General features: G+C 44.8%; 1 protein-coding gene across 1 annotated transcript; it reads left to right on the forward strand.

The window, feature by feature from the left end:
• The first annotated feature begins 3,702 nt into the window (after positions 1-3,702).
• ghra (growth hormone receptor a) lies at positions 3,703-27,351 on the forward strand. The gene is made up of 10 exons (XM_076049465.1): positions 3,703-3,724; positions 11,820-11,935; positions 21,149-21,278; positions 22,255-22,424; positions 23,177-23,355; positions 24,565-24,721; positions 24,829-24,913; positions 24,995-25,064; positions 25,486-25,706; positions 26,462-27,351. Exons 2-10 carry the CDS (start codon positions 11,824-11,826, stop codon positions 27,207-27,209), a joined length of 1,872 nt encoding a protein of 623 aa, XP_075905580.1. The 5' UTR covers positions 3,703-3,724; positions 11,820-11,823; the 3' UTR covers positions 27,210-27,351.
• The last annotated feature ends 19 nt before the right edge of the window (positions 27,352-27,370 follow it).

Below are 27,370 nucleotides of genomic sequence, written 5' to 3' on the forward strand. Positions count from 1 at the left end.
GATGACACAAAGGGCACTCTTTCATTACGTGGGAGAAAAAACACAGAAACCCCAACAGAAGCAGGCCTCAAATAGCTATCGGGAGGCTTGAAATAGGCAAAAACTACTTTTGAAAGCCTGCGTAGCCTGAAAAAATAGAAAAGAAACAGCGCTCAGAAGCAGGCAGACGAAACAAAACAGTTGCACAGAAAAACACGTCACGTGGCTCACCGAGTGAGAGCTGCAAATCTGGAGCTCATCTAGACCTGTCAGACTAACGTATAGCACTGAGGCCATTTATTGATTGCCGTTTCAATGTAATCCTCATACTTCTGCATCCAATTTATTGCTATTTGTCTTATGTCATCATAATAGATTGGCTGCCATAAATGCATGGCTAAAATAAGATGAATGCATATGAACTCAAAGTTCCATGCTATGTTGAAAAAAACAAAACAAAACACACATCTCAAACAGTCTACAGCGACAACATCGACCACAACAGCAGGCTATTAGTTGCCAGCAGCCTTCACTCTGCAGCTGCAGTGACCACTATAGCCGCTGGCCTCGCCAAAGCAGCGCAGAGGCTCTGGCTGAAGGGGGCCGAGCCAGTGCCAGCCCTCCAAATTCAGCCATCGGTCTGTGAGCATAAGGCATTGTTCCGTTGTCACATTCAATACGGCATAAGTCCACATGATCACTGCAGCGCAGACAAACGCAGGAATGACTACTCCATAACAAAGGAACTAATTCAATGGACGCCCCCCGCTCTCGTCCAATCACAGCTCTCGGGCTCATTAGTGACCACAAGGCGGACATGTTCAGGGGTCATTTATTACTTCCAAAAAAGAAAAACTGTTTGTGTGGGGTTTTTATCTCTCCCTGTTTGGCCATTAAAAGTCCCGTATCCACAAAAGGCCCATTGAATTAGATTGAGTCCCGATAATGCTTGAATTCATCTGTTGTGGGACAGAGTGAAGAAAGTCACTGTTCACATTGAGAGACAGTAGCAAGCATTTTATCTGCTCTAATTAAACGTAGCACAGCCGTATGTATAGCTCTTCCCCCTGCCGTCCGCCTCGGAGCAGGATTTACAGTATTTGTGTTAAATGAGAGCGCAGCCGGTGTCTCTTTGACTTTTTATGTGCACTGCGAATCCAAGCCATAACTTGTGGGCCTTGTAAGTGAAACGGGTGGGGGGCCAAATCCAATTTTTCTGCTTGGAACGCAAAATATGTCAACGGTGCAGCAGTGGGAGGAGAAGACAAAAGCAGCGGATGAAGAACAGAGGCCAGCACGGCAGTCTCTGCCAGACTTGTTTGTATTACATCGCAGGCTAGAATTATTATCGTATACGTTTATTTTTTGTCTCACGCTCTGTCTTTTTTCTTTAACTACTGTCCTGTCGTGCCGACATCTGGAGCAGGTTTGCCTCGGAGCTGGTTGGCATTTCATTAGGGATAGCTCTGATGGATGCCGGCTTTTGGATCAAAACTGACTGGAGAAAAAAAAAAAATCTTGGAGAGGTGGGCAATCACTTGCAGACTGAGAGGCATAGCAGCAGCAATCAAACCTGCTTAAATTATTCAAACATTAACTAAATCATTTTCTGTTCTTAGTCTGCCACCCCACTACTCCCCTCCAAAAAAAAAATCTGTCCGTCTGCATGGGTGGGTTTTGTTGTCACGTGTTGGGGGCGGGAGCTCGGGTCGGGGCACTGACTGTATATAGAACAGGGGGTGTATATCAGTTGACGGCGGAATTTCTGGGCGAGCCTCCCATTGCGTCACTTCTCCAGTGGAGCCTCCACGTGAGCCCAAACAGACGCAGGCATAAGTTGGACACGGGGAGGAGGGTCTATAAGAGCCCAATTGTTAGCGGTAATTTTTTTTATTATTATTATTATTAATGATGTTTGTCATCGTTGGTTATGTGATACACAAGACTTTGATTTTAAAAAAATAAATAAATAAATAAAAAATAAAAAAAATAAATCCGGTCTATACGCAAAAGTGTGGAGCGACGTTCTTGTGCGACTTTGCGTAAGGGACATTTGCGGACTCAGTCGTTTAAGCGTCTCTGTCATGCACGGTTTTTTAAGTGCGCTGTGAGTGCCAGTCACTACACCATGGCTCTAGACTGTCCAAAGTGCGCTTGGCACGCTCTCAACGAACGGGCAAAGGGGCACCGAATACAGATGAGTACAGATGATAATGCAGCGCTTTGCGCGTTGAGTAACATTCGCATCATTCGTAATAAGAATGCTCAGATGCGGGGAATTGAAAAATTGGGCAACATCGAAAAAACAAACAACCCCAAAAATGACGTGACGAGAAGATTTGCTTCAGTGACTGAAAGGTGTAGTTATACTGACGCTCGTGTGTATACGTGTGAAGAAAATACACAATGTACTGTACAAGGCTCAGCCAACGAAATAGCTGAAGCTGTTTGGGTTTTATGACTGTAGACGTATCATTAAGTAAACGGCATGCATAGCATAGCAACCTGTCCCATGGCCAAGGCAGATCCAGGCAGACATCCCACAATCAGGGTCAATGGATACACAGGCGTGCACAAACCCCATAGGATCTGTTTATTATCACCAATCAAAACTAATTTGCACGTCTCTGGACTGCAGGATACAGCATGTGCAGCAAAACAAACTGGGGGAGAGAGGGTACAGGCCTATCTATCTATCTATCTATCTATCTATCTATCTATCTATCTATCTATCTATCTATCTCAAATCCAATTGAGTCCAGTCCATCCATCTTCAATACCAGCTTATTCACAGGGGTCTGCTGGAGCCTATCCCAGCTGTCACAGGACCTGACCCCGGCACAAGTCGCCAGTTCATTGCACAACTAACAAACAAAGTCAAACAACCATTTGCACACACGTACACACCTACGGACAATTTAGAGTTTCCAATTGACCTCATATGTATTTTCTTGGACTGTGGGAGGAAGCGGGAGAATATGCAAACAGCACACATAAAGGTCCGGAATAGAACCCACCCAGGCGGCAGCGTTAACCACTGTGGTAGGTGCATAAAATAAAGTGAATGCAGGGACAGCTGAAAAGCGCACTGAGCAGTTATTTAAAAAATAAACAAATAAATAAATAAATAAAACTGAGAAAGGTATCTATCTATCTAAATGTAATTTGTACTATCTAAATGTTATATCAATTGCATTTAGTCTTTTGAAATTATATTTAGTATAAGAAAGTTGTTAAATAGACACATGATACAGCCAGGTAGAAGATCATAGATAGATAGATAGACAGATAGATAGATAGATAGATAGATAGATAGAGAGATAGATAGATAGATAGATTTCAATTATATGTGACCTGACGAATGTTTCGAGACACCCCGCTTTTTTTTTATTATATAGCGCAGAGAAAACAACAACAACAACAACAACAAGTTAGTTAATTTTTTTGAGCTACGGCCAAATGGTTTTGTGCTCGCGGATGAGAGCGCTTTACCGCCTTCGCTGCGCGCGCGCGCGTGAGAGAGAGAGAGAGAGAGAGAGAGAGAGAGAGAGAGAGAGAGAGAGAGATGGCAGGGAGAGCAGCCCGGGCGGAGAGTGTCAGCGGGTGGAGCGCAGCAGCACAGCCGCCCAGCACACCGAGGTGCAGCAGTGGAGGAGGAGTGCTCTCTCGGTGCCCGCTGCCGTCTGATGACCAAGTTTTGAGAAGACTGCAGCTCAGCCCGTCCAGCTTTGACACCGCGGTGCCAGTAAGTGTTTCTCCCAGCCGTCAGTCACGACCTGCAAAATATCCACGTTTTTCCTTTTCCTTTTTTTTTTTTTTTTTTTTTTTTAGTTGTTGCCGTCGTCGGTTTGGGGAGGGGGGGTTGGTGTTTGAGCCGCCTGGCTTTGGGGAGGAGGGAGGTGGGGTGGGGTGGGGGAAAACTCCAGCTTGGGCTGCTTTCCTTTAAAACAGCAAAGCCCTCGCTGTGCGATCTGCTCGAGTGCAGGGTTTTGTTTTTTTTGGGTTTTTTTTTTGCTCCAACTGTTGCAGCGTGTTTGTAATGGATACTACGAGGACTTCACGCGAACTTGCGTGCGTTTAAATCTCCCCGTGCAACTTCGGGAGGTGCAGCGCGACAGCCATGGTCGCCCCGTGGAGGAGGATGTGGGCTGTGTTACCTACCTGGCTTGCAAGGGTCGGGCACGTCGTGGACCACAGGGTTCAAAATGCAACGTTGTGAATGCACAGGAGAGAGAGAGAGAGAGAGAGAGAGAGAGAGAGAGAGAGAGAGAGAGAGAGAGAGAGAGAGAGAGAGAGAGAGAGAGAGAGAGACTTCAGATACATCAAGCAGGGAGATTAGCTTGTATGGACGAAGCTTAAACTGCATTCTGCTGTTTGGTCAGCCTCTACTCGAGTCCCTCATCTTGAAGTTCACATGGTCTTTTGGCATGTTCTGTACTCTGTTGTATGTTTGCACGTTTGCAGATGAGGTCTTCGCTGTGCATGATCCAAAAGACTAATAAACAAACACACAACATCAGTGCGATTTGCATGAAAATAGACAAAAAAAACAACAACAACAACAACTCGTCTTCCCTTTTGTTCAAGCCTTGACCAGACAGTAATATGTCTCTTTATGCGACACTGTTCAACTATGCTATCTATACAAGTGGAACCGGCTATTGAAGATTTGCACCGATTTCAAGAACTAGCAGTTTAAAAGAAAAACAATAACAACAACAACAACAACAACAACAACAACAACAACGAGAAAGTTTTCCTCTGAGTTCCGATAAAAGGGGCAAGATTTACTTGAATACTTTAAAAAAATATATATTTAATAAAAAGTGTTTGACATTTGATTATGGCTTCATAGCTCTCGGTGAGGGAACCATTAGGTTTTCACACAGAGCTCAGATGTCACTTAGTCCTTGGCTCTCAAATACATGATGCGCACTAAATCACATTTCATTATCCAAATCAACCGTGTTTTTTCTTTTCATTATGATCAACACATTGAAGCAGTTAAAATGAACATCGCATAAAATCAGCAAATAGTTTGACTTTGATGTGAGGCCCACTGGTTTAGATGTCGCTGGAATTTCAACATGACAAGCCTGGTCTGTGTGGGAAAGTTACATGGGGGCAAACTTTGCAAACTTTGTAGGTTTAATTGCTTCAACCAATGGCCGCATGCACGTGCATGCAACGGCGTTGCCTGCACGCTGCAAAACATTGGTTTTTCAGCACAGATCAACTTTCACATCTGTACTGTCTCTTGGCCGTGCGCTGCTCGTCCTATTCCTGCGCTGCTATTCACACGCACGAGCCCGTGCACGTGCACGTGCACGCGCACGCACATCCCGTGCACGCACTCAATCGCCTCCCACACACATGCACGCAGGCTGCTGCAGGCTTTGCAGATGTGTGTCCTCGATCTGCTTCCAACACAGGCTACTCTCATGCCAGTGTGCTGACTCCGACTTTTCCACACTCTCTGATGAAATGAGAGACGGAGACGCTGGAGTCCTCCAATAGCTCGAGTGCCTGACAGCTCACATGGGTTTAAAGTGCGTCCCGTGTCTGACTGTTTACCCGCCACACAATCGTTTGCGCGCTACCTTTCACCTGTGGGTTGAATACGTGTGCACGTAAATCCGCGCTGAAGTTCCAGGGCATCGTAAGGAACGGCCGGGGGAGCTGCAGTATCTGGCGCCTGCTGTCTTTGGGGTCGGCTCTTGCCAATGTGGCCTCCGGTCTGTTGCAGCATGCTGGCTGACTGGCAGCTGTGCTCAGGAGATCTGGTTCTCAAACCAGCTTTTAAAAAGGCACCTTGGCTCCGAAACGGATACCAAAATTGCTGCCCTATGGACGAACATACAGCCGCTGGAATGGGCTTCACTCCTGCCAAGCAGGCGGCACCACTGCCAGCAGTGGATGAAGGTGCTTGGGTGCGATCATATTTGTCGCCATATGCTGAGACGTGTCAGTAAACCCGTTCCGCTCAGTGCGGGAACTATTTGTATTATTCTTGTGTAATTACCGTAATAAACCGTGGACCTTGGACATCTTTGTATATTTAAACTGAGAACCGTGTGTTTTTTAATATATCATGTTGAAAAAATATATATGTTTTACGCCACAGATGTTGTCACACAATCAATATGTTTAACCGTCTGTTGTTGCAATGTAAGTCACCAAGGCTACCATGTAAAATGAGACAATCTTTTTGTTAATAATTGCTAAAATTTTGCAACTGCCTCCGTCTTTTTGGATGCTGCAGCATGGATTTAGGTCACAACTTGTTTTGTCGAGTCAAAGACGTTGTATTTGGAATTGCTGCTGCACATTTTTGGTCTTGAACAGCAAGATTCTTTGTTTTTTTGCGTGAAGTCTGCCAGCTTCACACAAACAGGAGGCTTACCGCACTTTCTTTTTTCAATCTCCAATTGTTTGGCGACAGACGTTGACCTGTTAGCTGTCAGTAGCTTTCAGTGTCTGCTAGCACAAACTGCCAGAACTCTTGCAAATGTCTGTATCTGTTTGTAGCTCTCAAAAAATGCATTGTGCCACCTCTCACATTTGAGTCCAAGGAAACCTATAGGTAGCGCTAGCTTTGAGAAGGACGTCGTAGATCACAAACTCACATGTGATTGGAAGATAGTCCTCCAGTTAAAATAGACGTCCAAAGACTGCACTGCTTTTTGTGGCCAATGCGAAAATAAAAAAACACACATTTTCACCTGCACCACCCATGAAAAGTCAGCTTTCAAGTGCTCTGGAGAGGGGAGTAGTGAGGTGTACATCAGTATTAACAAAATAAGAGCCTCCCATAAAAGGAAGAGTTATTAAATTTGCGTTTCTTGCCCATGTTTTTTTTTTTTTCTTTTATGCACTCAGTCCTGCAGCAACCTTTCAAATGATCAAGAGGATGTGGGTCAGTATAAATCTTAAAAAAAAAAAAAAAAAATACCTGCACCATGCTCTTCGATTTTTTCACGTCACGCTTTGTTCCTGTCTAGACGGTGGTGCCCTTTATGATGTGGTTCGGGGAAAATGCTGCGTATTGCATTTATTCTTTGCGGCAGGTCTGCATGCATGTCTTTTCTACACACTCTTTCCTTTGCTGACCCTACCACTGACCAAAGGATGGCACATTTTAGCCTTGCCCCCCCCCCCCCCCCTCCCTTCTCCCACCAAGGTTTTAACCTTCATGGTTCACGGTTGTGGTCGCTTGCCTTTTTCATGGCTCTCCTTGCGTGAGCAAGCAGAACCTGAATAGACTGAAGTTTCCGTCTGTAAATCAGAGACGGGCATCCAAAGCAAACAACAAGGCCGTGCTAAATTGATTCGACACTGACATCCTCAATAGGCCCAGGGAGACGAGCAGTCGGAACTCAGAGCGCAAAAGGTATATATATTATTGAACCTTGCAGACATGATAAAAGGCACTCAGTGACTGAGCGTTTGGAGACCTGAAGTGCACTTACAGGAGGGATCACATTCGCACCCATCCATCCAAAGACTCATGCAGCCTGTTGCACCTTTTGAATTACAGAGGCGATAAAGTTGTCTTCCTTTTGCTTATTTATTTATTTTTGGTATATAAGCTCAGCTAATACCCACTGTTCACCGGCTGGGCTTCACGCCTACAAACTGCAAAGCCAGTAGAATTCTGAAAAGTGAAACCAAGTCTAAGGGTGTCTCAATATTATCCCGTAGTTATCCCGAGGGCCTCTAAATGTCTGAGCACACACCTGTCGCATGAAACGGTTTGAGACACACACTTCATGTTTGCAAAGCTCATCTTTCTCATGACAAGCCAATCATCATATTATTATTTTGTTGCCCTTCACCCTCATATTTTTTAATTCTAATTTTAGATTTCCTTTGCACTGTGCATGTAAAACAAAGTTACAAATACTTTTGTATCTTTTGTATCAGCATATATCCTTATGTGCCACTGAATTCATAATTACTTTGAAATGTCTGTGTATGTTAATTGCCCTGCCACAACACGTGCGGAGAGTAATTAACAGCGTGTGTCATAGTGTGGCAGAATTTATCGACAAGTTGCATGACTTTAATTTTAAATTATAACCTTGCTGACGGTTTTTTTCTCTATCTCTATGCCAATGCTACAATTATGGAAATCATATGAAAATGTTTGTGTACTTAGTCTTCATGCGAGTTTGACTAACCTTTTGCAAAATATGGAGGCCTACTTATAAAACTGCTGCTGAATCTACACGTTGTAACACCAGCTAATAATGATCACAAACCTTTTTTTCTGACCACATTATTTATTGTTATTACAGTACCTGAAGCATCTACTGCGCGCCAATGGCTAATTTGTTTTTAATGACGGAAAGGTCAGCTCTACACCATGAAAAAAGAAAATCCTCATTTTGCACAATATGTACAACCGCAACACATTTATTAGTTTGTTTTTTTGGGTTGAATAATAATATGGGATAGGGAATTAAAATGACAAAAATCAAACCTACAAAAACTGCACGTGTTCGGGTGCTGGCTGTCTTATTAGCCTATAAAATAGCCATGCAACAGTTAAAACAGATGTCTGGTATTGCACTGTAAATAAAAACCTACTGCAGCTGAAACAGAAGACTTCAGTGGCCTGTGGCCCTTCGGTGTGTTTAGGACGTATTGCTGTTTCCAGTGCTTAAAGAATGAAGCCACATGTATCTCAGACATGCTAATGTGGTCAGAGGGATCCCACTTCGAGTACGTCCTCAGTGGGTCTCGGGTGTGTTTCCCACCTGTAGTCCATGCTGCCAACTTGTGATATACATATCGAATAGCAATGCTTGAACTGCAGTAAGTTTCATGGCGGCTCCCCACTAACTAATGACCTTAAGTGCGTGCAGGTAATTCTGCAGAGCAAAAGGTCCTGCTCACTGGCCTTGGGTTAGAGTGCCCGCCTGAGACTGGGAGGGTTGGGGATGGTTAATGCAATTATCACATATTGCATGTTTCCCTAATGTTTTGCTGCCCTTCTCCTCAATATACATCTGAAATGCACAAAACATTACACAAGAATTACAAATTTGAATATTTGCCCCCAGTGTGTGTGTCATTCATTTCAATGAAATTGCCCACCCAGCGCATACCCCGAAAAAGTTTTTGACTTGTGTCACTTCCCATCATGCCTCTGTAACTCATGTGATCTATTTGGCCAATCACAACGATTCTGGAGAACGTCACTTCCAGACATGTCAAGGAAGCAGCCAATCAGAAAGAGCTGAGACACAGCAGCACGTACTACGGTGTTGACGTCACACTGGGAATAAACTCTTTTCTGGTGATTTTCTGGCTTTTGTTATTTATTTTTTTTAAATGACAAAAAGACCATAACTGAAAAATCTACAATAGAAAGATTTGCTATAAATCAAGTTTTTGGTCACAATCATCTTGTGAGCCGTTTTGAAGGTCTTTATTTTTGTATTGCGATCTATGGGAAAAAGTCTTTTTGGGGCCCATGGGATTTTTTTTGCTGCAGTACCTCAAGTGGCCACTGGGGAAAAAAAACAGTGCGTATCAGTCCATATTGCCAGTCCGGGATCCAGTTCTTATATCCAGTTCTTATAATACCTCCATGTTTCTGCCATACAAGAGACAAGCGATGATGTGACCTTTCACCCCTACCATTTTCTTTTTCTCTGGCTGCACCCTTGTATCCCATCACCCCCTCTCCCTCTTCCTCCCCCCTCAGCTGTCAGCTCCTTTTGAACTAAGACAGATGATTAATAGAGATCAGCCAAAATGTGGAAGAGGAATGGTGCTGGCAGAGTGGAGAGGCCCCATGTCTGTATGTGTGTGTGTGTGTGCGTGTGTGTGTGTGTGTGTGTATGCGCACACGCTCCTATGCATTTGAGGGCAAAGCTAGTGGGAGTAAGGTGGACCACACTGGCTTCAAATGTTTACCAAGGGACCGCAGGAGGCCTGGGCTGAGCCTCCCTCGTTTCTGATTGGCTAATGCATCCTTCCACGGGGCCTGAGACAGTAACTGGCTGAGAAAAATACACAACTGGGGAAGAAATGTGCATGACACGGAAATAAAGCACTTAACTTGCCAGTGAAGAGACTAATGGCAGGGAATACCATGAGGCAGCACACTGGAGTGGCTCCTTTGCCCTTTAATTGATCACTTTTCAATGCATCAAAGCATGCAAGCAAGGAGGGGGAAAAAAGGAGTGCAACTTAAAATGTCAGAAAGAGACTTTTTTTTTGCAGTGGAACACTTTTATAAGAGAGTAGAAAAGTGAGTGGAATTACCTGTCGTGAAAATGATTTCGTGGTCATTAGAAAATGACGGGAGGCTGGAAGTGAAAAGGCTTGAGCTGATCTGAAGATTCATTTGGCCAGAAAATGTGCAATAATTGGTTGTAAATGGAGCTTTTCAGCGAGGGCCAGATGAGCCAGCTGCCTTGACAGCTCTCTGCCATAAATTCTTGCATTTTGGGATTCGGCCTTGCATTGCCTCTGACAGATGGAATTTTATGCACACACGCATACACATGCCAAGCACATCCAAGCACTTGCAAACACATATCATTTATGGGTGTGGACATGAAGAGAAGAAGAGACTGGAAAAATGTTAAGACACTTGTTATTAGTTTGACTCTTATAGTTGCATGCTTCTTTTTTTTTCCAATCCAATGTGGTTTGATTCAATCTGGCCTGGTTGTGTGTTTGTTGTTGCTGTATGGACACAGCCATGTGACTTTATATGGGCTTTATTTCAAAGGCATTCGCTCATTTGCTTTCCATATGTGCAAGCAAAGATGACAGGAGATGTCATCTCACGTCGCTCTCCTGCTAACGTGCTCCAGAATTTAATCGGGCTGTGAAGCGAACACCGTACGGCTTAAATGTCCTCCAGTGGGGTGGGGTTTGTGGAAGGGGGGGGGGAGCAAACTGGCAGCATCACCCACAGAAACAGCCTTTGCATTTTGGGTTGTTGGCAGCCATGCAGAGTTGCGGAGACACGGCTGTAAATAGCCAAGGGTGCGGACAGAAAGTTTAGCCTATATTTAGAAACTGGACTTGACTTGGAGAACCTGCCTGTCAACACTGGGTTTCTTTTTTTGGTTTTTCTTCTGTAAATGTCACCTATCATAACCTGTTGGCGGGAGGGTGGCGTCAAAATTGTCGTAGGCTGAGGACGAGTGGGGGCGGGGGGGGTAAAACGGCATTTGGTTTAGTTTAGCTTGAAAGAACACGTGACTTGCAAGTTCAGTTTTTGCGCGACAGCTCAAGGCAACTAGTGGGGAAACCCACAGGTGGTTTTCAGCACCATTTTATGACTGATCTTTTACGACTGACGGTGGGACACGGCCGGCTATGCTATCGGTTACGTGGATGATGATGATACGTGCGACAAAGTCTTAAAAACTCCCCTGCATGCACACACCAGCGACATTGCTCTCATTCGTCATACTATGGTTTTACATGCTGCAAGCCTTCCCCCCTGGCAGCCAATGGATTTTGGACAAATTGCATTTTGTGTGTTTCAATATGAAGTCTTGCGCATGGAATTCCAAACTGACACAAAGGTTATATAATCTAAGCATTTGGCAGGGATAGATAGATAGATAGATAGATAGATAGATAGATAGATAGATAGATAGATAGATTGGTAGATAGATAGATAGATAGAATGATAGGTAGATAGATAGGTAGGTAGGGCAAAGTTAAAGGGACAAAGGATGATTGGGGGAGGCAGGAGACAAGTGAGGAACTCAGGGTATTTCACATTGGCATGGCATCATGGCATTCAACTGATAATTATAAAAGCCATCTCTCTCTCTCTCCCTCCCTCCCTCCTTCTCCCCCTCCAGCGCCATGGCGATGTCTTTGTCCTCCTTCTTCCTGGTTCTCCTCATTTCCTCGCTGGATTGGCTGTCCACCCGAGGAGTACTCTTTCCCATGGACCAGGATCAGATGACGTCATCAGGTGCCGTTTTTTCATTATCGCTATTTTTTTGGCAATTAAAACGGGTCACGGGTTTGACGTGAGGCAGACCTCTCCCCAGACGCTGTCTCAGCAAGCAGCTTATCAAACATTAACCAATGTGATTTAGGCCCTGGGCAGCGGCACGTTGTTGACACTTCTTATCGCCGCTTATGTCAGACACCAGTTGCAGAAAGCCGTGTTTGTCCAGATACATGTGGAAATGTTTACTGTTGAGCAAATGCCACACTTCTCCGGTTTGGCCTGTAAAACGGGCTCGTGATCAATAGAGCAACGGTTAATATATGGCTGCAGCTTCTCAGCCAAAGTCCAGGGACAGAACGATGCTGGATGTTCAGCCAGCTCTCTCAGTTGTCACTGAACTATTGGAAATAATTAGGTGAAAGAATGCTGTGGCTGAAACCAAAAGATAAACAGTCAGCCCTTTTTTTTTAAAAAAAAAAAAGTCACAGTGAAAATCTAGTATAATATATAATGTTTCTGTTTGAAATATTCAATGATAGGAAATTAGATCCTTTAAACCTGTTTTGTGCATAACTAAGAGTGACGGTTTGGTATCTTCGCCTGATGTCTGAAGCCTCTGCAGCAGCTGGAGCGAAGAACAAAAATGTGCAGCCCTGTGAACCTTGCCAAAAGATCTTGTTTGTCTAATGTCTAGCTGTGCTAGACCGGCACATGATTTAGAGGAGAACTGGTGGGCAAGCTCGAGCAACTCCCGGGAACCGATCGATTCTAATGTTGACTTTATCCAAGCGCATGTCCAACTCTTCCCTCTCTCTCTCTCTCTCTCTCTCTCTCTCTCTCTCTCTCTCTCTCTCTCTCTCTCTCTCTCTCTCTCTCTCTCTCTCCCTCTTTCTCTTTCGCTCTTTCTTTTTTAAAGACAGTATTGTAATATATTACAGGTACAAATATTCAGATATTCAATGGTTCACAAAAATATTTTTAAATCTTTTTTTCAACTAATTTGAAATTTGAAATTTACTGCCATTTTGTTTTTTTCTTTTCTCCAAAATGTAGGTGTTTATGATATTTTCTTGTTGTTTTGTTTATTGATTAGTTTTGTTGCACCAGTCATGGATGAGTAAACATTAACAGTTTCAACATCCCTCAATCATTTCAGTTTTGGAGAAGATTTACATGGAAATTTGATAACGTTCTTGCTTTTTTTTATCACACTGTGCAAGTAAGAATTTGCTCTTTGTTAAAATATATATTTTTCTTTTCTACATTAAAATAATTTTGGTTCATCTTCACATATCATAGTGCTCTGAAAAAGATACAATAATTTTTTGGAGAGAGGGGAATTTTACTTGTAGGTTTGATTTACTCTTTTTGGAAGGCTGCTTTCCCCTGTCAACATCTTTATGAACTCCCTCAGCAGCAATAAATCTACTGTTCTGATGAGACCAAAATAAAAACTCTCGAGTGACAGTTTCAGGATTGTGTTGAAACCGTAAAATATCTCAATGCACTGGCTGCATTTGCAGTACTCCATAAAGTTGTTACACTGAGCCGACACATCAGAAATGGAAGGGAAAAATGAAACTCAGATAGGAGCGAGAACATTTCCATCAAAGGCAGCAGGTGAGGCTGATGGATTGAGAAGACTCATGTCTGAACAAAAAAATGTTTCTGCTGGCTTTCAGGCAAGCAAGTGACTGATAACATGTCAACACAAGTTCAAAGGCTCCTCATTTGAATTTATCAATCAAAGATCTCTGGAAGTCAACAGGGAAGAGGCACGTGGAGGCGTTTCAGTTATGTTTGTGTTGCTCCATCTTATCTCTCCGCTGTAGCCCGACACGTACACTAACTATCTGTTGCACAAATGTCCACTTTTAGCCAGGGCATCTACACCAATTTTGTACTGCAATTAAAAAAAAAAGAAAAAGTTTTTATGTTAATGTTTATGCATTCAAGGTGTCAAGAGGTTAGCTGACTGGCAGGCTTATTTTTCCTTTCTGATGAGGTTTCAGATAAACAACTTATTGGCAGGTGAGCCTTTGACAGTCCAACTTCATTCTTCAAATCTTCTTTGACAGGCTTGGATGACCCCCTTTTTCAGTTGTAGAAAAAGAAACTACTCAGCCTGTCTGGTCGTGAAATATTATACCTGTCTAATAGCATTAGTATTAGTGCTGAAAAGAAAATATACCTTTTAACCGGGAATGCTCCAAAAATGTCTTCTTTATTTGAGCTGAAAATTGGGACGGGCAAACACAAGTGGAGCACAACAGGCGCAGAAGCGACTAGACGGGCCGAAAGTTCAGGATTGGAACTGGGAAGTTATTCAGAGGAGTGCTGGAAAGTCTCGCGTGGCAGAGGAGTGAGTGTGGAGCTGGGGCTGATTGCGGGGGATGGGTGACAGGTGTGCTGATTGGCTGAGCGAGGGCAGGTGTGGCGGAAAGGTCCTGACGGCGGCAAGATTGGCAGAGCTTCTTCCTCTTTGCTGTTGTGGATTGCACCACCGTGAAGGACCCTCTTCTCTGGACTATACGTATTATGTGGCATATAATGCAGAGTGCAGGATCTGTCACTGAAACATCTGTAGCCATAAGGAGCCTCTGATAGGTTGTGTTTAACTCATATTCTGTGCTTCTCACAAGCTTCGCACCGTTCAAACGCCTTCTTCATACCTTGATTCACACACCTATGTTTCTGCTCTCGTGCTGTTTCTGTTACTAAGTGTAAAGCGGGCCCTTTACACTAAGGGAACTGAGTTCAGCTGAACTCCTGCAACCCACTGGATTTTATGTCTGCTGTTGAGTCGACCACATAACAAACCCTTCGTCAATGTTTGCAAGATGTTTATGTATTTAAAGACCAAAGTAATTAGAGCCAGTGGAAGCCATTTGTCTTCATGCGTTTTCCCTCAAACGCAAACACGCCCACTTTTTTTTTTTTTTTTTTTTTTTTAAACCTTTCCTTAACGTTCCCTGCATGTGTCACTGGGACGCATTCTTTTCTTTTGAACCGAGGATTGATCCTATCAGCTCAGAGTTTTAAAACAGGTGGTGGTAACCGAGATTCGGTTTCCATTTGGCAGCGACGTGTGATTCAAAGACAAGGAGCGGGTGTTCGTGCCAGCTTCAGTTCTGGAGCTAGGACTCTACTCGGATACGGTCTGTGAAGTTAAAGAGACGGGTGTGTGTGTGTGTGTTTGTGTGTGTGTGTGTGTGTGTGTGTGTGTGTGTGTGTGTGTGTTTATGAGGTCTTAGTCGGTGCACAACTGACAGTAGATAGTGGTTGGGGGGTTTTCATTTTGGAGAAGCAAGATGGGTGGAGGACAGAACCGTTGTCTAAAAGTTCTGCGCTTCTGTGATTTGTCAGTCTGGGGTATCTCGACATCTAACAACGATGCAGCAGCAAACTTTCTCAGAAACCAATCAGAGATCAGAAGCTGACTGCGACTTACTGGTCTCTTTATTTTTACTTTCCCTTAAAAGAAAAGAATCTCCACTTAATCTGACTAACCACTCAGATTTTAACTTTGAAATCTGTCTTATCTGTTCTATTACACTAAATGAACTGTTGTGACCTGCCCTAAAAAGCCCTGTGATGCTAATGGTGCAATTACTGCTAAAGAAGCAAACAGCGCCAACAACAATTTGGAGTAACTTGACTTTGCCCTTTAAAAGAAAAAAAAAGTGAAAAAAAATGCACTTTTAGCTTTTCTTTGTAGATATGTTTGAGCTTCCATTTGAGTGAAGTGTTTACAGAAACCACTGAAACACATTGTAACTACACATGTCCTTGGTCTGAACTGGACAGACTGAAGGTGGGTCCAGTCACCTTCCCAGCATTGCCCCTGATTTTCAAGTGGGCTCTTTATTGATTGGATGGATCCTTACATATATATTGAAGATGACATGCCTGGTTAAAACCTGACAGATCCTCATACCTGGTGGTTTCCAGATGGCTGCAAAAATAGCGAAGTCTGTCTTCTGTTTTTTTGTTTTTTTTCCCCAGAGGCGTTTTTGTCCTGTGGCAAATATATTCGAAATTCCGGTCCTGGACCTTGTTTTTCTTTTGGTGTATGTTTATTTTTGTCAAGGCTGTTTACTTTTGTTTAGGTCCAGCAGAAGTCAACCTGCTGAAAAGCAGGGGGTGGCCAAAGTCAGTTGAGCGTGGAAAAAAAAAAAAGGCATGAAGTAAGTGAAAGGTGAAAGGAGGGAAAAAATGGGTGCTGGTGTGCACTGCTGCGAGCCAGACAGCTCTGCCCATCTAAATTTGCCATTACTTGGACATAATATGACATAACTACGCCAAGACTGTGGACTCTAATGGCATTAGGGAAGATTAACATTGTTAACTCAGGCTAATGAATCACAGGGTTTTAAAAAAAAAAAAATCTGTCAGTGTGGTTAACACATACCAGATTGTTTCTGTCTGACTTCAAAGCTGCGGATTCTGATGGGAATCATGGGAATGATAGTGAGCGATTGTCATTTTAACATTCCCAAACCAAGGCGGCAAAAGAATGAAAACATCCGGCTCAGCCAGTTAATGGTCGAGGCGGAGGCAAAATGTGTTCAGGGAATCAAACAATGGCACGTTGATATTTGTGGGCTTTTGTTCTGAGGGTGAAGGTGCAAGCGCGGTGAGTGTGTCTTGCACTGGTGTGTAAAATGAGCGTGCCCATGTTGGCAGTTATTTATATCAGCTGTTTATGAGCCCTTGTTTGTATCTGGTTGCTGCGTCTCACCTTTCTCCCGCTCTCCTCTGGCACACTTCTCACCCGCCTTGAATGCACGTGGCCTTGCCACTCCGCATGCCAATTCCGACATTCAGATCGATTTGAAAAGTTCAAACCTCTTCCCCTCCAGAAGGAAACACACGTGTCGAAGCGACGTGAGAGGTGGAAATATTTGGAAATCTTTTTTTTTTTTTTTTTTTTTTTTTTTTGTCCTCTCCATTCTGTCCTGCTCATCTGAAACACATTCCCTGCGGAAGACAAACAGCAGTCATCTGCAGCACGCAAATTTAAACATCTGCTGGTGTGTGTGCAGTTCACCAAAAGTGCACGTATGTGGGGGTTATACTTGACTGGGCATGTGCAGCTGTGACAGTGTGCTTCGTTGTGCAGACAGGACGTGCAGAGCCGATTTGACCTCTTGGTGAATGGAAAGAAATGGAGGGGAATTGCACCGCAGGACGTTTCTGCATATGTATGTCATGCAATGTAAAAAAAAAAAAAAATTAAAAATGAGGTGCTGAATAGTAGCAACTGCAACATATTTGCATGATCTTAGTATGTGCAAGAAAAGTTATTACTTTATGCAAGATCTTTAAGTCAACGTGAGTGCTTTGCGCTTCGCAGTCTGTTATTATGTTGCTGTAAATAGAACAGTTTTATGAGGAGGGGCAGCAGACAGCACAGTCAGCTAATAAGCATCTGCCTGAGGTGTTTTCATTTTGGGAGGTGGAGGGGGGTTCCGCACAGAAAAACCCAAACTGAGATACATTGTGAAATTGAAGTTTGTATTACTACTCGGCATTGACCAGCAATGAGGTGTGGACCGATGAAAAGCCAGGTGATTAACTCAGCTTATTTAATGCCTTAGGGGTTGATCGCACATTGGATATGCTTTTTAAACAAGCTTGAGTGGGCCAGCCCAGGGCAGTTGAGAGTTATTTTTCACTGTACTGCCAAAATTAAGATTATTCTAACATGCAGGCTAGTATTCCACAGGTGCCGTGTGAAATTCTGTCACATCAAATGAGGTTTTAGTCTTCAGGATCCTGAGCAAACTAAACTCTCTTTGCTCACTCCGTCCCACTGGCAATATTTATATGGTCCAAAAACAAAATGCTTATTTTCACAGGCTTAACAAAAAAAAAAAAAAAAAACTAGGAATGGCTTATTGCACCGGTGAGAACACAGCAAATTCTAAACACTTTGAGAGACAATTTAGATTTGAGATCCTGAAGTGTGGCAAAGGTGTCGAGTCAAACTTGTTTGCTTGTAATTCGACCTCTGTGCACAATAATTAGGTTTTGGCTGCGCTCACTTTTGCGTGGGTAAATGTCTGCATTGTTCGCACACGTTGAGAGCGAATGAGCGGGTGAACCGCAGTGGAACCCCAAGGGCAGACTTGGAGGAGGCAGCTCAGACACATTTCTCAGGCAGAACCAGTTCCAGTTGCGACACAACACTGCAACAGTGCTGAATCAAAGCCTCTGTCACCGTCTGCAGCGCCATTAGATCTTAAGGTCATTGCAAGCTCGCTCTGAAAACTGACGCAACGATATTTGACTTCTGTAAAGTGACATTTTATTCCGATATGCCGATTTAGAACCGAGTCTGTCGCATCGATCGCCTCTCTTTTCAGTGGCCCTCTCAAGCAGAATTAACCGAGGCAGTAACATTGATCTGCAAATGAGGCGGAAAAGGTGGTAATTCGCCGAGGCCTCGCCTCGTTTTCCCACACGCTGCCGCACGCCCTCCTCCCTTTGCCTTGTTTGCCGGCTGACGTAGAGGCCTGCAGTGGAGAGCTTCGTTCTGCCTTTTTAGTAAATTTTAAACCTTAATGGCCGAAGCTCACACGCTGGTAGATTAGTGGTTTCCTAGCTCCTCTGTGTGAACTGATGAAGACAGGACGTACAGTGAAGAGCCGTTTATCAGTGCCGACAGAACGCAAGCACACGCACGCACGCACGCACGCACGCACGCACACAGACACACACACACACACACACACACACACACACACAATTAGGTTCCTTCTGACTGCCAAAGGCTCTTTCCCTGCTGATTGCTTCAACGGCAGCCTGCGGGTACAGGCAGGACACGGCCTCCCTTCAGGTGAACTGCTGATGCATTAGTGTTTGCTGAGAGCAGGGAGCACAGGAGTTGCAACAGAATTAGCCGCTGACGCACGAGAATGCAGACTGCGTACTGGCGTTGTAAATGTAAGTTGCAAATTGCTCTGTGTTCAGGGAGAAAACCCTGAGAATCAAGCAACAGGCTGGAGCAGAGACGTGTAACAAGCAGCAAGAAGAAAGGCAGAGAAAATGTTTGAGAAAATTTTGTTTTTGAAAGAATGTCTTGCACAACTTTCACCTCTGACACTCTTCGGTTTTGACCATCCACAGGCTTATTCAGAACAGCAAACAGAAAAACAATTTTTTTTTTGTGCTTTTAATTCTTCCCTACAACAGAACTGCAGCAGTATTACTGCTATTTTTAAATGTGTGTGCATTTGTGCAAACGATTAAAGTATAGATATTTTTGGAAATGCACACGAGAAATGAAATGATGAAGAAAGACAAAGTCAGGACGACAACCTGTGCATATTCCAAAGATGGATACTTTGGGATGGCTTCAAGGTGTTACCCCCCCCCCCCCCCACCCCTTTTTTTTTTTTTTTTTAACGTAAGCTGTCCTGCTGTGGTTCCAGGGCTCCCCTGCACATCAAGCCACTGCAGAAAATCTCTTTCACGGTGGCAGCTGGAATTTGTTGGAGGCGGGGGAGGGTGGGGAGAGAGCGGGCAGGTTGAAATAGCAGAGCTCTGAGAACCATGACAGAGTGCCGAAGATGAAGGCGGAGCGAAGGTGGAAAAAAAATGGGAGCCGCAAGCTCGAGGCCCCGCTCGCAAAAAGGAATGCGGTGAATCACAAGGACGGAGTGGCATCGAGCGGAAAGTGAGCTAGCTGCATTACGGTGATTTAGCAGCATGTGGCGGCTCTGTGCGTTAGCATACGGCGAACGGTTCACGTACCGTTCCCTGTATGCAGAGTGTCACGCCGGGTTTTGGCTTTCAGTTGCACACCACTGTGTTCATGATGCCTGTTTACGTTCCGGGGCCGCGTGTGATTTATGCTGCGGCCGTCGCTGGAGAGGAGCAGGCGGAGAGGAAATCGATGGTACCTCCCGCTGCTTATTTATGGTTGCAACAGACCCTGTAACTCTCGGCCCGATGAGAAACTGGCCCCCTGACAGAGGCGGGGTTGGGGGGGGGCTGCACTGCGAAATGACAAGTTGTGCCGGCGGAGTCAGAAAAGCCCTGAGTCAGTGCCTCGCCAGGGCGTGGCAGAGGAGAAACAGTGGGAGACGCACACGAGTCAATGTAACGGTTCTGAGGACGCTGTGTCGGAAATTAAATGAGGGGCGTAGACAAGCGTAGTCACTTGCTGATGAGCAGCAGGTGTCTTCTGTGGACTCACTCATGCCAGGCAAAAAGCACCGCAGCTGCTTTCACCACGAGTGATTGACCAGCAGCCTCAGGTGCTGTGGGTCCACCACAACCGAGAAGTGTATGCTGATATCAGATGATGTATGCGATACCGTATGCCTGAGGTAAAGCACTTCAAACAACGGACGTGTCGATTTGACCTTAGATCATGTTGGAGGCCAACCGCGAGAATATTTTCCTTGAGCAAGTAGAACCGCTAACTTCATAAAGAGGTTATTATGTCGTAAGAGGAACCATGAAAAGGACTTTGTTGAAGCTCACGTCTCTCTGAGTTTTGTTGCTTTGCAAAAACTCCAAAGTTTTGCGTGTGACCGATCCGCAAAACCGGATCGAGAGTTGCGGAAGCGGACGTGTTTTTCCAGTTGCAGTGGATATTGACATTACTGACTGATTACTGACGGACTTGTAGAGCCATATTGACGAGCTCCAATCTGAATCGCATGAAATATGAGCTGACCCTTCAGCCTCCCACAGGGGGAAAGTGTTTAAGTGTGGTAACTATGGGCAGGGTTTGTTTGCAGCGACCGCAGGAAGTCTCCACAGGCTTGTAAGCATAGTTGGCTGCAGTGTGGGTGCTGCAGCGGATGTGCTTTTATCAGATCCTCTCCACGTTTCCTCAACAAAAGCAAAGAACGGCGCTAAAGGCCTTTGGCTACACCCCAGGTGGCTTGTGCAGAAGTCAGTGTCACCACGATCAACAATCGGAAATGCCATCTTCCTCTTGTGGTGTTAAAGAAATCCAAGTGGATCGTGAATGATTTTTCCTTTCCAAAGGGGGTTTTCTTAAAAGGTCTCTTTTTCACAAAGTCCACATTTTCCATTGGCTCTGATGGTCATTATATGGATTTACAGAAAAGTCCCTCTGGTCTGTAGCTGTTTTAAAGAGATTATTAGAATTTATTTCCGATGTGGACATCAACGATTGTTTCTTTGAGTAGAGCTCTAAAATTTGATTGACGGTTTCATTGTCACTTTCCCATGTCTGTCTTTGTCCTACAGCACCCTCCGAACCCCACTTTACAGACTGCAGCTCACGGGACCAGGCGACATTCCGATGTTGGTGGAGTCCGGGTAAATTTCACAACGTCTCCTCTCCCGGATCCCTCAGAGTCTTCTACCGCAAGAAAGAGTGAGTGTGGCAGCCTTCCTTTTCCGAGAGGATTCCAAATAATTCTTCTCAATGTGTCAATGTGAATCCCATTAAATAATGGCAGCAGTCATCAGTTTGTAACTGGATCTGTCAGAATTCAAGCGTGAACTCTCACTCAAACCTTTTGCCAGACCTAAATTTAACGAGTTTTCTAACTGTCGTAAAAATTTTGGGTTCTGTAACAAATTAGCGTCTCTGTTGGATTCGAGAGAGGTTCAGTCTGTACTCCGAATTGCACTAAATAACCACAACCAGTAATTGGAAGCTACTATGAGTTCCATCCATCCATCCATCCATCCATCCATCCATTTATCTACGGGATCCGTGGATTACCACTTATATTACTACTTCTCCTACACTCAGGATCACAATGTTTGCTTGGAGCCCATCCCAGCTGTCGAAGGCGGGGGTACGCCCTGAACAAGTCACCGGTTTATCATTGGGCCTGGTACAAAGACAAGACAACCATTCACGCACACACTCCCTCCTTTAGAGCACCCAGTTCGCCTCATGTTCACGCAGACACAGAAAACATGCGGGGCCCAGGGACCAAACCTTCTTTGAAACTTCTTGCTGTGAGGTGACAGTGCTAAGCATTGCCATGGCAGTTCAGGGGTTAGCATTGTCACCTTGTGGCAAGGAAGTCATGGCTTCCATTCAAAGACATTTGTTCTGCCTGGCTCTCCAAGTACTCTTGCTTCTTCCCACAGTGCAAAGACACGGTTGCCAACGATTGTCCGGCACCCTTGTAACCCTGAGTAAGGAAGCAGTGACATAAAAGTTTATATGCACCTTGCTGATGTCACTGGCACAAGTGGCAGGCACAACTTGGTTACCTGTCAGCTTGGCCGGTTCTGTCGGGATACATTCGCCAAGTCATCTCCCAAAAGCTTTTTCTTAGTCTCTTAGAATCTCATTTGTTGTTTGCTGCTCTTCTCTTACTTGTCTCCTTCAGATCGAAAACCGAATGGTTGTCCGGAGAGTGCCCGGAGTATATCCACTCAAACAGGGAGTGCTACTTTGATGCAAACCACACACAAGTGTGGACCGCCTACTGCATGGAGCTCCGCAGTCAGAACGCCACCTCCTTATACGACGAGAAGTGTTTCACCGTTGAGAACATCGGTCAGTGCCTGTCCGGTTTTGTTTTCTCCTGTTTTTTTCTTGCTTTTTTTTTTTAAGATGGTCAACCATGATTCTGGTAAAAAAAAATATAAATGCATTTTCCGTTTCCATGCCAGAGGGATGTTTTTTTCTGTTGATTTGGTCCAGCATCTCTTTGGATTAGAAGGGTATTTTCAGATTTTCAAGTCAATTTATTCAGAGGGCGAGATCCATACACTGTGAAATAATGTAGCACAAAATTGTTTCCAGGAACTGATACTTCCCTTACCAGGAAGTGTGAACCATCCTGTCAATATCCCACTGTGAGAGTGTGTCAGACACATGATGTTTACACAATAAACATTTGATGATTGATGGTGTTAATCTCACCAGGACAAAAGAACACACTGCTCTATTCTGTTATTACTATGTCTCCTCTGTGAAAGCGAATTCAGCATCTGCCATGCATTCAAAGTGATTTTAGTGAGTTTTAACAATTGATATACTTTCAACTGCAGCTTCGAAAATTGTGTCAAATCTATGTGTCTGATACAGCGCTAACATGTTCCGTAGGAGATAAACGCCTAGCATAGCTGCATGCTAGATTTTAGCTCCCTCAGCTGGTAACGATTTGCCATAGAAATGTCTATTTGTTTGTTTGCACGTGCTCACACACACATACACACACACACACACACTGCACTGTGTCTATTATTTTCCTACTATTACTACTATTTTGTCTTACTTGCCACTTTTCACCCTTTTTTTAACAGTGCGTCCTGACCCGCCCGTGTCTTTAAACTGGACCCTTCTTGATATAAGTCCCTCGGGGCTAAATTATGATGTCATGGTCAACTGGGAGCCCCCTCCCACTGCTGACATTAAAGGTGGCTGGATGCAAATTGTGTATGAGCTCCAGTACAGAGACAGAAATACCACAAACTGGGAAAAGGTGAGTCTTTCTTTTTTTTTTTTTTTTTCTTTACCTCTCCTCCTCCCAGAGCAGTTCTGCACACACCCGAACACACAGTGCAGTGCAAACATGATGTTCCCTTTGGAGGTAAGACATGTTGCTTAGTCCAATGGGCAAGGTGTCATGTTTCCTCACCAAGCTGAGGCTTGAGGCGAAATGCATGCAGCTTTATTGGCAAGGCGGTGGAAGCCAGAGCACGGCCCTCTGGGAAAACACAGCCCCTCTGGAGGAAGAGAAGGGAGGGATCTGTAGGTCAGAGGCCAAGAGACCTTAAACAGGCTGATATTTATTGCAGCCCAGCCAGTCAGTCTGTGAACAGGAGCCTTGGAGACGCTTTTAGATCCCTCCACTGGTAAAGCACATACCCCTCTTATGTTTGTCAAATTCCCTTAAAGGCCCCATAACATGTAGAATTCCCCCCTACAATGGTGCACGTCTCTAGCCTGAAAACTGATTCAGATGGGTTCTTCTTTGTATTGCTCCACCTTTCAGAACCTGTGGGCTAAAACACAGCATGTTGGAAGTTAACATTTTGGGATATCATAAATTGAAGCCAAATGTTCTTGCCAGTGAATGCCTCATAACCACCCTGGCTTTACGCACTTCCAGACCCGGGGACAGAACTACAGGGCACCAGTTTTAGCAGAAAGATGAATTGTAGTTTTATTTCTGATGGAGGCTGTAAACAGAGGGCTTCTGTACTCTGAAGAAGGGAGAGTTTGAAGAGATTTTATTTGTTGTATTTAACCATGTGAATCAAAGGAAAAGTAAAATGCTAACATATGGGACAGTAATTACACTTCGTATTAACTGCTTGCTCAACCCCAGTCAGTTAAAAATACACTATTTACATTTGTTTTAAACTGAAAAGCACTGACCCCATTCTGCAAATATAAAACTTGAATTGCTGCTGCTGCCCCAGTTGCAGCTCGGCTCAAAAGTCAAAGTTTGATTTCCATTTGTGTCTCTATCACAGTGCCAGCAAGTTTTTAGGACATTTATATAACTCTCAAGGTGTAATTCAATTCATGCAGCAAAAAAAAAAATTAAAATGCATCTGCAGCTAAACCCCTGATGTTGCCATTTCTGCCTTGATATTATTTTCGTACTGAACCTCATTGAGTCCTCACGTTGAATTGCTTTCCGTACTTTTGTCGAGATTTATTTTCTGTTCTGTCTGTTGTTTAGCTGGAGACACAGCCGCATACACAGCACACAATCTATGGCCTTAAAGTGGGCAAAGAGTTTGAAGTGCACATCCGTTCTAGGATGCCGGCCTTCACCAGGTTCGGAGGGTTCAGCGATCCCATCTACATTCATGTGGCTGAGAGTCCCATCGAAGGAGGTATCCTGCAGTGTGGTATTTCAACATACATGTAAATACTTTCTGACCTGTAGCGGAGGCATTAACCGAACCCCCGCCCCACCTTTCCCCTTCATGCGGTCTTCTAGACTTTTCACTCACCCTGGCTATTATTTTCGGCGCCGTGGGCATCCTGGTCCTCATCATCTTCATTGTTGTCTCTCAGCAGCACAGGTATGACCCGTCATCTGCGCCCACTGTGTCCAAAGTCTGTTCAATCCTCCACCTTTCCTCTGCATGTCTGTCCTGCCACAGGATAATGATGATTCTCCTGCCGCCGGTTCCCGCACCCAAAATTAAAGGCATCGATTCACAGATGTTGAAGGTTTGTTGTTGGGTTTATTATCAACTTTAAGCCACACCAAGGTGGATTATTGGCGATATTGCCGAATGTTTATGCTGTACAAGCAGCCCACACATGCGTTGTTGTTTACCTGGCTGCGCAATTTTTTTTTTAATTATCTCTCCATTGTGTTATTCTGAACAAAGTAGGACGCGAGGTTCAGTTGAAGGGGGCAACATTAATCAACATGACACCCGGTGACCCTCTCCAAGCGCAGCATGTCTCTTCTTGAATAGGAGCAGAAAGTCCTACAAATAATCAAAGCAGGCTTATGAGTGTTTTGTTGACATATATTTGATGTTTAATTATTTTTCATCCGGGATGCAAACAAGTGGCATCCTTTTTTACCTGGAACTCAGAATGCGTTTTCCACTGAATGACCAAACAACGTGATTGTGTGCAGAAGAGGAAGCTAGACGAGCTGAATTTCATCCTGGGCGGCCTGCCTACGTACGGGCCCGATTTCTATCAAGACGAGCCGTGGGTGGAGGTCATCGACGTGGAGGCCGAGGACCCTGACGCCGAAGGCAAGGGGGACAGCCAGGTGTCGGACACCCAGTGGCTGCTGGGTCTGCCTCATCCTGCCGTCCATCACATGAACAACGGCTGCTCCAATGTGATCAGGTGCTGAAAACGTTCTTGCGATTACGATTTTCTGTCCCTCAAAGGTTAAGTGTGTAATATTTGGAGATTTTATGGAAGAAACAGCGACATCAAGTGGTTTGTATTTATCAGTGGCGGGCCATCAGGGCCAGCTAGGCCTTCTCTGCTGGCCTAACCATACTTGGAAAAGTACATTTTCAAATATAATGATAAAGTTATTGGATATATAATATCCATTTGGTCGCATTGCTTCTATTGTCATATATTACGGTAGAGTTTTTATCCAATCATATTTCAGCTAGCTTGTCTTGCCAGGTGCCATGAAATTTTGCCTTAGGTCAGCGGATCAGACATAGCAGGTCCTGTTTGGTGGACTGATTAAAACTTTGTTGAGGAATCTCTGAAAATCGCCTTTTTTTTAAGTTTTGAAAGCATCAGTGGCCTCAGTTGCTTAGTCTTAATTATGATTTAAATGTGTTGTAATGTGCAAGTGTGTTTTTCTATATATTCTCAAGCCTTAGTGTCATGTTTTGGGTAATATGAGGTGTTTCAATTTAAGGTGGACTAAATATGATGTCACTGATGGCCTAGGTGTGAAATGCACAGCCCGCCACTGGTATATATATTTATATAGGAAAACCACATTACTCTAATTGCACTGCGATTGTACACTGTTTGTGTATAATGTAAGTTTGAAACAATATAAAAATCTTTAATCAAGCCAGATATGACACACTGGAGCTTTAACTCTGTCTTTTCCTTTCTGTGATCTCCAGCTTCCCTAACGCTGAGTCGGACCATGCCGGCTGCTGTGACCCAGGCGTGTCCAGTCAGGATACTCTGATGCTCATGGCTACCTTACTGCCGGGCCAAGCCGAGGATGAGGAAGACTCTTCAGAGATTGAGGAAAGAGCCTCAGCGCCGGACAGCAGCAAGACCTCCTGCAGCCCTCAGACAGGAGGTCCCCAGACGTGGATCAACACGGACTTCTATGCCCAGGTCAGCAATGTGATGCCCTCAGGAGGCGTGGTGCTGTCTCCTGGCCAGCAGCTGAAAACCGTCCCTGTCGGCGAGGAGAAGACGCACAGCATGGCGCAAGATTCCAAAGACAGTGAGGAGGAGGTGGAGGAGAAGCAGACGGAGCTGCAGTTCCAGCTGCTGGTCGTCGATCCCGAAGACGGCTGCTACACGGCGGAGAGCGGCGTCCGGCAGTTCGACACAGCGCCCTGCTCCCCGCCGCCTGACGAGGGGCGTCAGGCCGTGCAAGCTCAGCCACTCGGGACCAAAGCGGAGAGCAGCAGTCAGTCACCGTACGTTCTTCCTGGTTCCCCGCAGACCCAAAACTTTGCCCCGCTCGCAGACTACACAGTGGTACAAGAGTTTGACCGTCAGCACAGTCTGCTCCTCAACCCGACCAGCCACAGTTCCCCTCCCCCCTGCACACCACAGCACCCCCTCAAGGCCTTGCCTGCAATGCCCGTGGGGTACGTCACCCCAGACCTGCTGGGGAACATCTCACCGTGAACGCCGCCCACTGGGACGCTCTTGTAGGCCTTTTGGTTCCCCCGATCAACCAACCAGGAAGTCCCCTTTGTTTTGGAAGGGTGCTGAGAGGAAGCAGGGAAAAAGCTGCGTCTTGTGTCTTTTTTTAAACCGCCTGAGCCACCAGCTGGTTGGGCCGCGCG

Source organism: Nelusetta ayraudi, unplaced genomic scaffold, assembly GCF_046127955.1.
Source record: "Nelusetta ayraudi isolate G7.1 ecotype Tasmania unplaced genomic scaffold, CSIRO-AGI_Nayr_v1 ptg000116l, whole genome shotgun sequence".
In the NCBI taxonomy this organism is placed as follows: Eukaryota; Metazoa; Chordata; class Actinopteri; order Tetraodontiformes; family Monacanthidae; genus Nelusetta; species Nelusetta ayraudi.

Coding starts and splice junctions, on each gene's coding strand:
- ghra (XM_076049465.1), top strand. CDS start 11,824: ATGGCGATGTCTTTGTCCTCCTTCTTCCTGGTTCTCCTCATTTCCTCG. Junction 24,914..24,994: donor GTTGTCTCTCAGCAGCACAG/GTATGACCCGTC, acceptor GTCCTGCCACAG/GATAATGATGATTCTCCTGC. Junction 25,707..26,461: donor GGCTGCTCCAATGTGATCAG/GTGCTGAAAACG, acceptor TGTGATCTCCAG/CTTCCCTAACGCTGAGTCGG.